At 44.9% G+C, this 16,573-nt stretch overlaps 1 protein-coding gene across 1 annotated transcript in view; it reads left to right on the forward strand.

The window, feature by feature from the left end:
• Nucleotides 1–2,585: 2,585 nt before the first annotated feature.
• Nebl (nebulette) overlaps nucleotides 2,586–16,573 on the forward strand; it is a 352,705-nt gene continuing 338,717 nt past the window's right edge. The window contains exons 1-2 of the mRNA XM_057787029.1: nucleotides 2,586–3,285; nucleotides 4,598–4,692. Of these exons, the coding sequence (XP_057643012.1) occupies nucleotides 3,217–3,285; nucleotides 4,598–4,692 (164 nt within the window). The 5' untranslated portion in view covers nucleotides 2,586–3,216. The remainder of the gene's footprint in view (nucleotides 3,286–4,597; nucleotides 4,693–16,573) is intronic.

A 16,573-nucleotide genomic window follows, 5' to 3' on the forward strand; every position in this document is an offset into this window, starting at 1 on the left:
CTAGACCCTACTTCTTAAAGGTTCTACTTCCCAATGGGGCCACAGGCTGGAGACAAAGCCTTGGCCTTGACGGTGTGGTGTGGTTCTCTGTCCAAAACATAGCATCATGTAAAGTAAGAAATTCACAGGGCGGAAACATCACTTTTATTTTGGTGGTGGTAGAGGGAGGATAATATTTTACTTGCCATCAGTCCTTTTGGGAGTGAGACTCCTAAAATAAAGAGCAAGACAAGTGGTTGGCATTCATCCTTCCTTCTTCTCTTTCCAAAGTCAGGAAGGTTTTGAGTAGACTCCCTCATCATCTAGGCTCTGTATTTATAGATGCTTTGATGTTGTGGAATCTGGAGCTCATTTGGCCAGTCCTGTCATTTGTTGAGATCTTTTTTCATTATTAGAAGTTTATTGCTATGTCATGTCATGTTGGGAGATGACATTAACATAACAGTAAAAGCAGAATAAACAGAAAATCAGGACTAGGATAATCTACTACAATTATGCCCAAGAAACTGCTTGTCAAAGCCACTGTTTAGTCTTTGGTAATACTAATCACTCTCTATAATGTTGGATTTTGAGTTCAATTGCATAGCTTAAATAATCATTGTCTATGACAGATTTTTTTTTTTAAATAAAAAGACCCCATAGGGAAAAGTGAACATATCTGAGAACTTTATCTAAAGAAATAATCTAACTTCTAAGTACAGAAGCCCTTTTATGAAGGTGATTAATAATGGTCCATTATGTTTTACCTCTATGGCCACGCCAGCAGAAAGGACTGAAAGTGGCCATGCTGGGATGCAGTGACCACAAGGCAGAATTTCTGGGTTGATGGGCTAAAGCAATGTGAGGGTAGAGGCCTCCCTGGTGGAACAATCAAATCATTTTATCTGCTTGAAGGAAGAAGGCAGAGCCAGAGGACAGGTTAAAGCCAAAGTTTCAGGACTTTGGTTTCGGAAAGAAAGTGGTCTTCTTTAGAGACAGATGGAATTTTCATTCTCTCGGTATGGCATTAAGAAACTTAGGTGCTGGCTTGAGTCAGAGGAACAGAATCAAGAGGGAAGCAGTACCCAAACACATCACAGCTAATTCCAGTGTTAAGGTGTGCACTTGTCTCATCTAAACTTTCAGTCAACATCTAATTAGTACTTACTGTGTGTCAATCACTGTCATGGATGGCTGATTTTGTAAGAAATTATACTGTTTAGGGAAACTAATCAGCTATAAACGTCACCATCATTTTACTCCTTAATTCTGTGCTCAGTATTTAAGAAGAATAAGGTATTTGTATCTTATGATCTGCAGTTCCAAAAACCTAATGCTAAAAGAAAATAATAAAAAATTCCGTCCTCCAGGAGATTACACACATACTCTTTTGCCCAAAGGCATCTGCAATGATCTTTGAGGATAAGTGGTGCTCTCTGCTAGAAAATCATCCTTTTATTTGCTTTGAAGGTGGGTCTGTGGACACAGCAGTGAGTGGTTAGAGCCCTTGGATTTGAGACTATGTTTAAAAAAGTTACCTCTTGGGAAAAGCCAAATAGCCGGGTATTATTCTGAATGTGTTCATGGTGCAGCCTGCCTGTAAGGCTTGGCCATCAAGAGTTGTCTCCAAAAAGGTACAGCTCAGATTTTTCTTGAAGTGACAGAAATATTTGTCACAGAAGTTGCTAAGTGGCATGACTGAATCTTAATCCCCTTGCTAGGAGAGGAATGTGTTTGTTACAACCAATTTATGATAATCCGAGCCGATTTGCTTGGTGCTTACAGAGGCCAGGGAGGTTGAAGCGCTTACCGACTGCTGACTCATAATCCTCGCTTCAGAAGGGTCAGAGCTGTTCTGTGACTCTGTTGTCAGCCCCATTCTGGAGATGAGAAGATTGAGTCAAAGAGAAACCAAGCATTGGCAGAAGGCCACAAAACCAGTAGGAGGCAGGGTCAGGCGCAGAATATAGTTAACATGGCTCCTTGTTTGCTTCTCATAAACGGAATCCAGTCATCTCGAGATTATCATTAAAAGGGAAAATCATTGCTGTTTTGTCTGGGTCCATCCTACCCTTCCCTTGATTTTCTGGCTCTTCTGGTTTGGTTGATGGCTCCTTAATTGCGTCTCTGAGCTCAGAAGAACTTTTCGCGGATCTCTGTGTTACTTAATTGGAGAACAATATATTGTATACACACAAAATGAACACCGACTGTATTAATCAAGAGACGCTTGATTCTGGCCTATAATGACCAATCGCTCTCCAGTGACATAAAAAGTATAAAAAGTACGGCGACTAGGGGGCACCAAGAAAGCTCATCCTGGGTCGGAGGACTTCAGGCAGGCACTATAGACTCATTTTCTCTGTCCAGTGGTGGTTGGAGTCAGGCGGCCCAAGGGGGTGTACCGGACACTTGACTCTCACGGTACCCGCGAGCCTCCCAGTTCCGGGCGAGCATCTTCAGCTCCAGGCTCGTCGCAGGCAGGGAGTCAGTCAGTGTGCTGGGCGGTACCATGCAGAGCTGGTCCCCTAAGCCTTAGAAGGAGCTTGGGTACATCCTTAGCCGACCTCTGAGTGTCAGGGACATCACCCTGGAGTGAGATGAGGGCATCCGGCTGGGGAAAAAGAGAGGGGAAGGGGGCTGGAAGTGCGCGGGTTTGAGCTTTTCCCGGACTCCAATCACTCCCAGCTCTGACCTCCCCCGCCTGGCTCGCTGTGTCGCCGCCGCCCACCTGGGCGCGCGAGGCTGTTGCAGCGTGGGTGCTGGCTCCCCAGGCCTCATTGGGTGGCTGTGTGCGGAGTTCTCCGGGTCCCTAGCATCCCCTCCCCCCGCTCCGTCCTCTGTCCCCCTAGTGCCAGACAGGCTGGTTCTCTGCCCCTTGGGTCGGAGCGCGCTGGTGGGTTTGGCCTGCGCGGCGGCGGCGGCGGAGGCGGGGGAGCGAGTGAGCGAGCGCGAGGGGCGGGCGCGAGTGGTTGTGAGTCACCGGTACCTGGAGCGCTAGCGACGCAGAGCCAGCGGCGCACAGCCCGAGCCGGAGCCGAGCGCCAGCGTCGCAGAGTGCGGCCGGCCCCAGGCCCCGCCGCGCCCCCTTGCATCCCACCAGACCAGTTCGCCTGCGCTTGAAACCCTTCAGCTTGCCCAGAGGTGGCACGGGGCTCTCCAGGGGATGTCACAGCGGCTCCCCGGAGCCCCTAACCACAGCCGCAGCAACAGCCACCGCCCGCGGGAACCGCGACAATGAATCCTCAGTGCGCCCGCTGCGGAAAAGTGGTGTATCCCACGGAGAAAGTCAATTGCCTGGATAAGGTGAGCGAGGGGGCGCCTGGCCAGCCCGGACCTGCCGGGCGTCCGACTGCACCTGCTCTAAGAAGTTTTGGCACCTGGGTTAGGAAGATGAGTGGGTTGGTATGTTTCCTGGGTCTTGGCACAGGGAGAGGATGCTTGAAGGAAGACCCCAGCCGTTGTGTCTGAGATCTCCACGATCAAATAATAAGGGTGTTGGAATTAGGAAAGGCTTTTGTCCCGGGTGTAGGGTGCGCGACATCCACACAGTTGCCCTGAAGGACTCATGGCAGCCCCAGCACGGAAGAGCCAGAATTGGGTATCCAATAGCTTGGCTGAGCCAACCAGGAGCCAAGCTGAGAACCTAGGGGCTAGGTTGAACACCCAGCAGCCAGGTTGAGTCACCCATGAGCCAGGCTGGGAACGGGGGGGGGGCATTTAACAAGCCGCGTCCCCTCCCCCGTCATGTCTGTACCTCCCTCCGCACTGCACGGACCTTGGTACCTTCATCTCATCCAGTCCCTAACAGTTCTTGTGACAACGGCTTTATGAAAAGGCAAATAACAATTAATATGCCATGGGGCGCCACTGCCGCAGTGCTAAGAATAACCCCTGTAGGAAAGACCCAGCCCGTGTAGCAAGCTGACCCACGGGCGCCTACTCTACCAGGGTAAATTCCAGAGGAAGTGGCTTTAGCCGGGTCGCAGCAGCTCTGCCCTTCCTGGGTGTGGATGGAGTTGAACAGCCTGTGAGACAGACCCAGTGCGATCCCTGGTGACTGACAATTGAAACCAGCCGTAGGCAGTCCCTGTGAAATTTGCGTTTGGTGTTACAAACGCCTCTGTAGAGTAATCCATCTCTCAGACAGAGCAGCGTTTTGCAATTTAGTAGAGGCTGGGTGGGGATGGGGACAGGGGTGTTTACATAGGCCACCGCTGCTACTGTGGGTTGTCTGACTTCCGGTGGACACGTGCCTGAAAATCCTACAAACACAACATTTAGGCATTTGGAAAGAAATCCTCTTTCATTTTAAAGTCCCCCCCCCCACCCCAGTTCTCCATTAACTGACTTCAGGGTTCCTTTTCCGCTGTAATATGGGCAGACCCTTGGCATTTCTTCCTTTGTGAGTCTAGTGGTGGGATTAGTTTAAAAACGAACTTTAATAGCTGTCTGAGTTCTTTACTGAACTGAAACATAAATGTGGGCTACTACTTACGGACATTTCCTGGTAATGTTATCATAAGGGCTGCCTTCCCTGCCTGTTCTGGTCTTCTGTTCGGAACTGGTATTGCAATGAAGTGTTAAGTATTTGTTTTTGTTTTTCTTTCCTTCTTAGCATTGGCATAAAGGATGCTTCCACTGCGAGGTCTGCAAGATGGCTCTCAACATGAACAACTACAAAGGCTATGAAAAGAAGCCCTATTGCAACGCGTGAGTATTGCCAGTGTGCTGTGCCAGCGGTAGCCCAACAGGAGAGCTTAAGTTAGTAGACATGCCTCTTCTGAAGAATCGACTCACTGTACCACTTGATGGGTGCAGGTGGCCCATGACCTGTTAATGCACAGACTCCATGGTCACTTACTACGTCGAAGGTCACTGTGTTTATGTCTTGCTAATGTGTAGGGTAATTTGTGTGACTTTTCCACCAGGTTAGCTTTTGAAGTTCACAGCATTTCAGACTTAGGGACGTTTATCAGAAGCTCCAGAACTTACCCACTGAGAATGTGTGGGCTCTGACATGCATGTCAGGCAGATTTCCATTTTAATCATATGTCAATTTCCATTTTAATCGCAGGATGTTGCTATCTTGCAATTTTATACCTGAACCTAGTTGCTAGGGAAAGAAGTCTTGTTGGTTTGGTCTTCACTGACACCGCTTCAGGTATTCTGGGGTTTGAGCAGGGAAAGAAAGAATTGTAGGGTGACTCCTACCTAGTTAGTATCAGATCTGCTGCTGTAGACCTTCTGTAGCAGACAAGGTACTTCCGGCTGCCCAGTAGTAGGTGGGGAGATAAAGCAGTGGCACTTTATTTGAGGGTTTCCCTGAGGGCATGTTCTGGGCAATATTAGCTAGCCTTGGCACAGTGTTTACCATGAGTCAGGCCTTGCTTAGAGTACTTTATGCATACCGAGTCATTTAATCTTTACTAACATCCCATGGGTAAAGGGGAACATTAATATTACTCCCCTCCATAACAGGCAATGAAACTAAATGGAGGCGCTAAGCTTCAGAATGGGGCTCAGGTCACTTCCAGAGGCTGCAGTGACTCCATATTGGGCAGAACCTCCAAGGGCTCTCTTGTTGCCTTGGGACCTGAGCTGCTTTACTTTCCTGAGCATCCCTCTGGTCACACAGTGGCTTCACTGTGGGCTTTTAGTCCTAACCATGGATTCTCCCTCTTCCCAGTTCTTCCATGGTCATTGCCAGGTCTAGAGATAGCTCAGAGACCTCTGGATGACTTCAACATTCTAGCTGGAATATTGGCAGAACCTGCTCCTTCCCAGTGTTTGAAGCAGCCCCATATAGGTCTTTGGGAGACTGAGGGTCAGGCCGTCTTCATTTTGGACAGGGAGTATGAAACAGTCAGCAGAGAGTCGGTGAACAAACGATGTGCTCAGATATCTGATGCAGAACTTTAAAAATATCTGGTCCTGGGGGAAGGCTCAGTGGGTAAGGGCTCTTGTGCCATAAGCATCAACACGTGTAACCTCAGCGTTTGGGGAGTAGAAATGGGGATCACCAGGACTCGCTGGCTGTCTACCTATGCAGGTTTCATGAGAGACTCTGTGTCAAGGGAAGAAGGTGGAGAGTAACAACTGGTATTCTCTAATTTCCTTGCCTGTGCACATAAGTTTCACATACATACATACACATACATACACACATACATACATACACAATACATACATACACATACATACATACACATACATACACACATACATACATACACATACATACATACATACACACATACATATATACATACATTCATATACACACATACAGTATGGCAGAGAATTATAATTTTTTTCTTTGTAGTTGGAATTTTCTTTGGGCCACCAAACAGCTCCCAAATAAAGACACAGAGACTTATTATGAATTCTAGGCCTTAGGTTTGTCCCACTAGCTCTTTTAACTTAATTTGAACTGTTTCTATTCATCTGTTTTGCCTTGGGGCTTTTTACCTTTCATTCATTTTGTATGTTTTATTTTCCTACTTCCTCCATTCCTATTTGACTGCCCCCCCATCTCCCTGGCATCTTTTTTCTTTCTTCCCCCATGCCTAAGTTCCCTTACTCACTCTCCCTGCCCAGAAGCTTGTACCTCCTCCCTTACTATTGGCTATTCAGCTTTTTATTAGACCAATCGGGTGCCTGAGGCGGGCAAGGAAAAACAGCAGCACAGCTTCACATAATTAAACAAATGCAATACATCTTTACATAGCTGAACAAATATTCTGCAACATAAACAAATACACCACATCTTTATATAAACAAATACAACATATCTTTATATAAACAAATACACCACATCTTTATATAAACAAATACACCACATCTTTATATAAACAAATACAACATATCTTTATATAGTTAAACAAATGTAACACATCTTTGCATAGTTAAACAATTATTCCTCAACATTTCTTTGCATTTTTTTCTGGTCTAGTTAGGGCTCACAGGTAGACAGATGCTTTCCACAAAATTAGAATTTTAAGGACTGAAGAGAATTCAGGGCTTCCTTGGACAAATAGTGCACAGATATTCTCCTAATCTGTTTTCAACCCTCCCAAACCCTATACCGTACTGAGAAAATCTAAAGACAAAAATGAGATTTTGGGGACCGTGGTCTTCTGCTTCCTTAAGGAGGACAAACAGCTGGTTCCAGATCAAAGACTGGGTGCAACAAGAAGAGAATGAGGGGCTGATAATGCATAAACAAGATAATTGTTCTTTAGGGAAAGGAGATTGACATCCTTCCTGGAACTGTTTAGCTTGTGGCCTAATGGCCCCAGCTTTACGAGCCATTCAGGATCAGAAAGGATCCCTTACATCATTACTGCCTGAAGTTTAACCCAATCCATAACAATGCTTTTTGGGTTCCCCAAAAGGGCCTTCAGGGTTTAGAGGGAAAAAGGAGAGAATAACAATTGCAAAAGAGATGGATACATTGAGTGACAAAAGAAATTAAAAAAAAGAAAGATAGAAAAAAAGAGAGGAAGGAAGCTGGAGAGATGGCTTACTGGCTTATGTGCTTGTACACAATCTTGAGGCCCTGAATTCTTTCACCAGAAAATTAAGACATGGTAAGAAGGAGGCAGGTCTGGGGCTTGCGGACCAGCCAGTCTGGCATACATGTTGAGCTCCAGGAAAATGAGAGACCCCATTTCAAAACCCAACAAGGCAGACAACTCCTGAGGATTGGGAATGGTACCTATGGTTGACCTCTGTCCTTCATATGCATGCTTACATATATGTACCCACATGTATTGGAACACACATGTGAATGAGCGCGTGCGCGTGCACACACGCACACAGGGAAAAACAAGAAGCACGTTAGCTTAGTGCAGCTCTGTTCTATGAGAGCCTCACAGTGCGCTGCAAGACCTGAACAGGGTGGGAAAGACTAGCTAGTTTGAACTATGACCCTAAGGCAAAAGAACTCCATCAATAGGAAATACCACGCCGTGAGATTTCTGGGCTTGAATATTAGTTTTCACTCATTTTAGATACCTCTAAATTAAATATTTACAGATTTTCTGTTTCTGATGACTCTAGCACTTGGTTAGTAATCTCAACTAGAAGTGTCAGAGTACCACCGGGTTCTTTGGCTCATTATTGAACCTGGCAGTTCACTTTATTCAACAGCTAAAAGGAAGGTAAGAATTCATCTCTCCTGGGTGAATGAGAGAGCTGAAGTTTCGTATTTGTCTAACTTCGCTCAAGTTTGCACCCTATCTTAGCATACTTTCTCCAGAAAATAAGGCTCCACGAGTTGCGGGTTCTGTTCGCCATGATGTTTCCAGGCTCAGAGGTATCTGTTGTTTTCAGCCCATATTTTTTCTAAGGGCATGTGTTGCTATGTGACCCGGTCCATGTGGATTACCTTCTGGGGATCCCATACATCTGCTCTAATTCAGGTGGTGCTTGTCAGTCATCTGTTCCCTGTAGTCTCAGACAGAAGGGCAGCCATCATTTCTCTGGGTCAGTGGTGGAAAATTGATTCTTGAATGAATTAAGCTTCAGGAAAATGAAGTGTTTTCTGTCTGTCCGTGGAAAGCGACATTTTATCTGTACCTAGTGTGGTTCAGTAGTTGATACACACATGTGCTCAAATGTAAAAAAATATCTTAAAAAGAAGAATACAGTCCTTCTTTAGTAACTGAGGTGTATAGGTTCCAGCAACCCCTCCCCTCTCTCTTTAGCAATATTGGTAGATGCTCAAGGCCCTTGAAGAAAGGGATGTTTGCATATTACCTGCACCTGTCCTCCTACATATGATACGTCACCTCCAGATTACTTATCCAAGCACAATGTAAAAGCCATGCAAATAGTTCTCATGCTGTATTGCTTAGGGAGTGATGACAGGAAAAAGGCCGCGCATTTAGCATAGATTCATACTTCCCAGTAGTTTTCATCCGTGAGTAGGTGAGGTATGGCCCTCACAGGTCAGGAGGGCAGATTACATTGACCGTCTGTGTGTTTCTTACCTGGAATCAACTTTTATTAAACTTTTGGCCAATTTTGCTTCATTCTTTTCTCCTACATCTAATTCTCTACAATTTTTAAATATTGTCAGGCCATTGGCCAGTTTCTTATCTTGTCATATTTCATCATGAAACATGATATCATGCACTAAGAATAAAGATATTTTCTTCAAGAATCAACAGAACCATTTTCATGTGTAAGAAAATAAAATTGATAACATTTATATTTGGCCCAAGTTTAACCTACGTTTCTTTCATTGTCCTAAGATCATCTTTTTCAGTTTGTGTGTGGGGTGTGTGCGAGCATGTGCATGCCTTATTTTAGGGCCCAGTCAGGGTGCGTAGCTTACATTTAGTCATTAGGAAAACACCAACTTCTTCTGGCTACTACAAGTTCAATGTCAGGCATTCAATTTCTGCTGTCAATTCTCGTGGCTTGGATAGTCTCTTAAGAGAGTTTTCTGGCAGAGTACTTATGTGGTATTTTCTTTTAGACAGTAGCGTATGTAATTAGCTTGAGACTCTTTGAAATAAATATTAACGTTGTGCTTAAGATTTGCAAGCATAAGCCCAGGCATTTTCTTTGTAATTGATACCTGAGGGCATCTTTTTTTAATGGAATGAGGCAGTGAATGCTTCTTGGGTTTAGATGCGTTGCTTATTTATAGTTTCATGTGCTTAGAGAAGAAATAAGTATTCTGTTTGCTTTCATGCAAAGGAGGACATGTATAAAATGTAATTTACATGGTATTTACATTTTGATCTTTTTGTTAGGATGATCAGAATAGAGTATATGCACAACAGGAGATTGGACACAATGCACATTTAGTTCCTAACATAGCACTGCACACTATTAAAATATTTAAAAACAAACTGGTCTACTTGAGTACGTGCCATGTTTTCATAAGCCTTTGTATTTCATAAGCCGGCAGTGGATTCTTGGTTAGCACATTCAGGATTTTCTGTATCTTAGAAATTGCAAAGCAAAGAGGACTGAGCAATGTTCTTACTGCTTAGAGGTTCGGGGAAAATAACCCGAGATGATTAGACAAAAAAACACAGCTTGTATTTATACGTGAACTATATGCCAAGCTAAACTACAAACACTCTGATACCCCACATGCCACACGAAGACTATAAACCCCAAGGCCATTTGTCAAATTATTTAATTTATTGTGTGTGAAAGTCAAATTTGCATTCATTATGTGTTTGCAAAAAAAAATATTCATTCTTAGAATTTTCTGAGAAGACATTATTGCTTAGAGTAGCAATATCAATGACTGGCCTTTAATATTCTTCCACCAAATGTCCCATTATCGTAGGTCCAGGGAAGGACCAGTCAGTGAAGCAATAGTTTAATATGACCTTGCCAATAATTTTCCCAAGTCATTCCTTCTGCAGATTTGTGTGTGTGTGTGTGTGTGTGTGTGTGCACGCGCGCTCACAAATGCTCATGTGTAGGGCAATGGGGGTGTGTGTGTGAACATTTGTCCCGATTGTGTCAAATGTATTTTTAATTGTGAAGTAAAAACAAAACAAAACAACCCGAAAACAAAAACCAAAAAAAAATCCCAAACCCACAGATATCTGTGCTAAGTACATTTAGTCATCTTTCCAATAAGATTCCCTCCCACCAAAGAGTCTCACTTAACATGATTTTGTCAGACTTTGGAAAATGAAACAGCAGGAGCTGTGTGTTGCCTTTGCTTTCTTTCTCTGGCTGCGTTAGCATTTCCCCTTGTGAATATTCATTGGCTAGCTCCAGCCTGGAAGATGCTGAGCTGGGCGCTGCTCTAAGAGCCACCCAGAATGGTCAGTGTGCTTCTGCCTGCCTGTCCTGCGGGTGCATATCTGGGCCAAGGCTACTCTGGTTCCCACTTCGCTCTTCTCTGTGCTAACTCCTTGTAAGTTCTCTTTCTGAGGTTATCAGAGGACAGGAAAGGGAAAGTAATGAAAGACAGACCTGAGCTCCACGCCCATCCCACCTCCTGTTTTCCTCATCCCTGTGTGCACCTTCCAAATTTGGTCCTGTAACACTCTGTGGCACCAGGCTATTTCAAGGGGATTTGTGAGTTCCCTACTATTAGTGAGCAGTGGTTGCTGAAGCTTTCCTGACCTGCACAGCCCGTCATGGACACTTTGGAGCTTGACACTGATGGGTTTGAATCCTGACACCATCTTGTCTTCTAGAACAAGTCTTTAGATTGTTTATTCTTCCTCTATAAAACAAGAACAGTAATAACATTATTATTTACTTTTCTAATTGTGGGGCAGAATGCCTGAAAGTGGTAACTTCAGAGAGAAGAGGTTTATTAGACTCACAGTCCCAGAGGGCACAGCCCAGCACAGTAGGGAAGACATGGAAGTGGGGGCTTGTAGTTAGTCACATGGTGGTGACAGACCAGAAGTGGAGTGAGAAAGCGGGTGGGGCTGTAGCTCTCAAGGTCCACCCCCTAATGTCCTGTATCTAGACAATTTGTCCAACTTCATGAAGATTCAGTAGCTTCCCAAAATAGCGCCACCAGCAGGAGACCAAGTGTTCACACACAAAAACCTGTGTGTGTGTGTGTGTGTGTGTTGGTACACATTTAAACCATAACCTACCAAACTCACAGCACCTGGTGAAGATCGCGAAAGCTAGGAGCAGCACATAACTGACCTTCTGAGACAAATAGTGCCCTTTTCACCGTGGGAGATTTTGAGGGGTGAAGAAAAAGTACAGAAAGATGGAGAAGCACAGCACATAAATAATAGCAGTTACCCTAGTAGAAAAAGTCATATTGAAGTGTGTGTGCATGTGAGCGTGTGTGCGTGTACGTGTGTGCATCCATGTGCGTGTATGTGCATGTGTGCGTGTATGTGTGCACCTGTGTGTGTATGTGTGCGTGTGCGTGTACATGTGTGTGCATCCGTGTGTGTGCGTGCGTGTATGTGTGTGTGTGCATGCCCGTGTGTGTGTGTACGTGTGTGTGTGTGTACGTGGTGCTGGGGATCAGATCTGAGACCCTATATATGCTAGGCAAGCACTGTCTCACCAAGCCACACCACTAGCCCCACCCATACCAGTTTTTGCACTGTGGAATGCCATTCCTGTAACCAGAATTGGAAGAAAGACAAGTCTCAAACATAAAGAACACATGAACGTGCACTCGAGTGCTAAAAGTTTGAGACAGGCTAGTTTGTAGTTATGCCTTGTACTCCAGAGAGCACTGAGCGTTGGCCATGGGTACGGTGAAGAACAGGGTGTCTGTGGCCTGGAAGTGGTCCTTTAATGGACTTCAGCTGTTGCTTTCACACGCTTCCATCATGCGAGCCCTACACTTTTCCTGGGGCCAACCTGGTACCGTTAACCCCTAGATCAACTGTGGCACACACATACCTTGCTGTGTGGGATCTATATGCTTTTCCATTTGTGTCCACTTGGGGAGGGGAGGGTTCTTTTTTGCTGACGTGCTTGTCCCTTGAACCTGCCCTGTGATGATGAGATGATGTTTAGCTGGCATTAAGCCTTTCTTGGGGACTGTCATCATGCTAACCTCTCTGAGTGCTGCCTCTGTGCTTATCCCTAATTCAGCATGGGGCCCCGCTGTTTTCTCCTAGGAAGGCAAATAGAAGTTGGACAATCTAGGAGCAAGGTGTGAGCTAGGCTCTGAGGAGCCCGAAAGGTTTTTTCCAAATCTGAATAGCAAAGGGGTGAAATGTCCTTATTGATGGGCTAGGCTTGTGAATTCCAGGCTTGGCTGTGGTGGGATTCACTGTTGGTGCTTAAAGGTTCAGGTGTACCTGGGGATGCATTCTGAAAACATTCCTTATCCATGTTTGTGCGTTTTCATTGTAATTTGTAAAGGGGGGGGGAAATGTCTTCTCCTCAACAGGGACCTTACAGAGACGAAATGGCGGGAGGATGTTTGTGAGCGTCAACACATCAAATGACGCCTATCAGTCACCCGCATGTCAGTCCATCTTATTATTTATCAGAAGAAATTAGTGACATGACCTAATATTTCTCAGAGACTGGAGAAAATGTCAGTCTTAAAAGTGACAACTTCGAAAGAAAGACATTGTGGTATGCTGGAGTTCTGCTGAGCAGCGATTAGAATATGCCTTGCCTTGCCTTGACATTGTGTACTTCAGGGGAAAAATTCTTTATTCCTAGACATAAACATTTATATTAAAGGATGGCAGATCTTTCCCCCTCCTCCTCTTGTGTGCCCATCTTTCCTCTTCTTCCTCTTGGTGATTTAAAAGGAGAGGAGGATATACTTTATATTCCCTGAAATGTTCTAGAATATATGTGAGATGTTCTGATTCTCAGGCACCTCCTTAAGGAATTGACAAAATTTGACTCATTTTATTAACTTTGGAAATGTCAGAGGATTGTGTTTACAGACTGTTCATGGAATTCCTCCGTATTTGAAAATACTTCCAAAAGGTGTCTTTGATATGTGCCTTCTGTCTCTTTAGGGTGATGCATTTGTTATGGAATGATGTGAGGTTAGAAGAGATTCCGAGACGGAGCACAGGAAATACCTTCTGTGTCTTGGTGAAATGCAAGGTCAATGCATGATATAGATGTGTACGCTGGAGGACTTATTGATTATGTGTCAGAGGCTGGAGTAAGAGAACATGGTTGTATGTCTTCCTTAAACATTTTCAGATGAATGTTTTACCAAGCGGTTCCCAAGGAAGTCAGGAAGTAAGAAAGACAGACATTGGGGTGCACGACAGGCACCCTGTCCTCTGGTGCACCGAGCCCCCTTGCAGTCTCTAGGGAAGAGGGCGAGTTTTATTTGCTGTTTCTGCTGCGGGGTTAGTGTGATCTGGGCTTTTAGCACTAGAAGTGGGATCTTGGGTAACATTTATGAGTTGAGTCCCCAGCACAATTCAGAGCCTGATTAATAAGGATTGTTATTGATCCTTCTGCGCTCAAGTTTACTGCTGGAACCCAGCAAAACTTCTCTAAGGAACCCAATGGCTCTTCCTGGTTAAGACTGGATGGGGGCACTGACATAGCAGTGGAGAAGGATGTGTGTGAAAGGCCAGGCTTAAATGTCCATGATTGTTTCTTGTGGAGCTGGAAACCCGACGTTAGTTTTGTTTGTATTTGGCTTTGCATTTTCTAGATGAAGCCCTGAAAGGAGTGGCCTTGCGGTGCTCAGCTTCTGTTTACCTTTCTACAGTCTGCTGGCTCTTTCCCACTGAAGTCTAGGAGGGGCCAGAAGGCAGCAGTTCACTGTGTGCATCCCTAAGTCCCATGGACTGAGAACGAGGCTGGTGGTCTGTTATGTTCCTGCTTCAGCTCAGGCGTTTAAAAAGACTTTTAGACAAGAATCCTTGATTAGCTCCCTGGATGCTCATTATTCATCAAAGGCAGATGCAAACCAACAAGCGAGCTTGGAGAAATAGTGTGATGATACTCAGCCAGGGGCTTACGGATCTGAATGGCAGGGGGATGTCATATTGTTGCCTGCTAATAATTGTGATCCTTAAATGTGACTTCATGATCCACTAACTGATCAAGAACATGATGTCTATTAAATTCAGGCTAGGTACAAAGCTTTCAGTCAGTACACACATCAATAGGGAAGGCCTGCTCCCACTGGTAGCTAACTCTAGAAGATCCAATGCCTTCTTTTGGCCTCCTCACATGCATATACACCCACAGTAACCATAATTAAAAATAATGATGATCAATCTTTTTCTAAGGAGAGAAGGCCTGCTCTACTCACAAGTATTTAAAAAGAGATTTACTTGTAATTTTTAATTGTGTGTGTCTATGTGTGGATACGTGCACATGAGTGCAGTTGCCTGCGGAGGCCAGAAGAGGGCGCTATATCTCCTGGAGCTGGTTGTAAGCGACCTGATACAGGCAGGGAACTCAGAGCCTCTGTAAAATCAGCATGCTCCTGTGAGCCTGGTGTCCAGTCTCCACTGACGCGCTCTTGGTGGTTTGATGCCTTGGATAGTGTATGTCATTCTTCCAAGGCCGCTCTCCCACTGTCTCTCCGGGTTTTTGAGCTTCATGCATCCCATCACCTCTCCTTGTTTATCTCTGCATAGCCATCCCATGGCCCTTCCCGGGTTCAGCCTTTGCCATGTTTGCCCATTGTCCTTACCTTTGTCTAATTGTCCTTTAGCAGGTTCTCCTACCACATAGTTACCTGTCAGTATGTGATTCTGGCCACAGTGCGCTCATAGAGACACATCTGGTGGTACTCCATTGCCTCCAGGCTGGGCGTCTGACAGATGCTCACAACCATCTTTTGTCTGTTTCTCTGTTGCTCCACTTCTCTCGAGCCACACTGGGCTACTGGCTCTGAGGCCTTTATTGAGTTTCTTAGCTGAAGTCTTAATAGCTTCACCTGCAGAATGGGTACAATTATAGACTATCTCTTAGAAGTAAGAATTTTCTAGAATAATAAAATTAACTTAGCAAAATTTTGGGCACATAGTAAAGAGTAAACAAAGATTAAGGATGGTTTTATCGTAATTTATCAAACACCCAAATTTAACCATTTAGTCTTGCTTATTTATGACTCTGTGTATGAGTTACTTTTATCTTCAAAGCTATGCCTACCTTTGTGAAGTACACTGAATTTTTTAGTCAACTATTGGACTTTCCCTCTGTGCATTCATTATAGGTTTTTTTTTTTTTTTAAATCTTCGGCTGTGTGTATACTGTAATATGAATGTGGAGGAAATAGGTCGCAGACTTGAGTGTCAATGTTCATTCCACTTTGCTTGATATAGGGTCTTTCGTTGTTCACTGCCGTGTGTCAGGCGAGCTGGCCTATGAGCTCCCTCCGTGTCCTCTTCCCAGCTTCTCTGTAGTTCTGCTGCCTCAGTTTCTCCATGCGTTCTCAGGCTTATCTTGTGCCGCAATTGCTTTGATGACCTCATTTGTGGGGATTTCCTGCTGAGCTGGAAACTGGGGATTTCTCAGCCAGGGCTTGGAGATGGAGACAAGGAAAGGCAGGTCGATGGGAAGAGACTTATACGTTTAAGGGGCCATTTCTGGCAAATATGAGTGTTGCAATACTGCAAAGCAGTACTGGAGTAGGCATCGTTCCACAAGTGAAGGGCTTGGTCCCTAACAAGAAGGGTGGCTTCTTAAGATTCCAGCCACAGTTAAGGAGTTCTCTGCCAGCCACATTCCTGACCTACTGGATGGAAATTTCAGAGTGACATCAACTCTTTCAGATATGATAATTAGTTTGGATGAGGCATAGAACTCAGCAAGAAGTTGGGAGAGGCATGATCAAAATACACTGGATGAAACCCCAATAAATTAATTAGAAAGAAAATTTTCTTTTTATCATCAAAGATACAAACCAGGGGGCTGGAGAGATGTCTCAGTGGGTGTTTGCTTGATAAGCACAAGGGCTTGAGTTCAGATCCCAGCACTCATGCAAACAGCCAGATATATGTGCCTGTTGGGAGTGGTGATGAGGGAGGATTGCTGGGGTTGCTTGCCAGCCTAAACAAACAATGGTGAGCTCTGGGCTCCGTGAAAGACTAGGAAATAAAGCTTGGAGCAACAGGGGAGCAGACCAGCACCCTCCTCTGGCTACTATACACGTAGGTATGGGTGTGTGCACTTG

Source organism: Chionomys nivalis, chromosome 13, assembly GCF_950005125.1.
Source record: "Chionomys nivalis chromosome 13, mChiNiv1.1, whole genome shotgun sequence".
NCBI lineage: Eukaryota > Metazoa > Chordata > Mammalia > Rodentia > Cricetidae > Chionomys > Chionomys nivalis.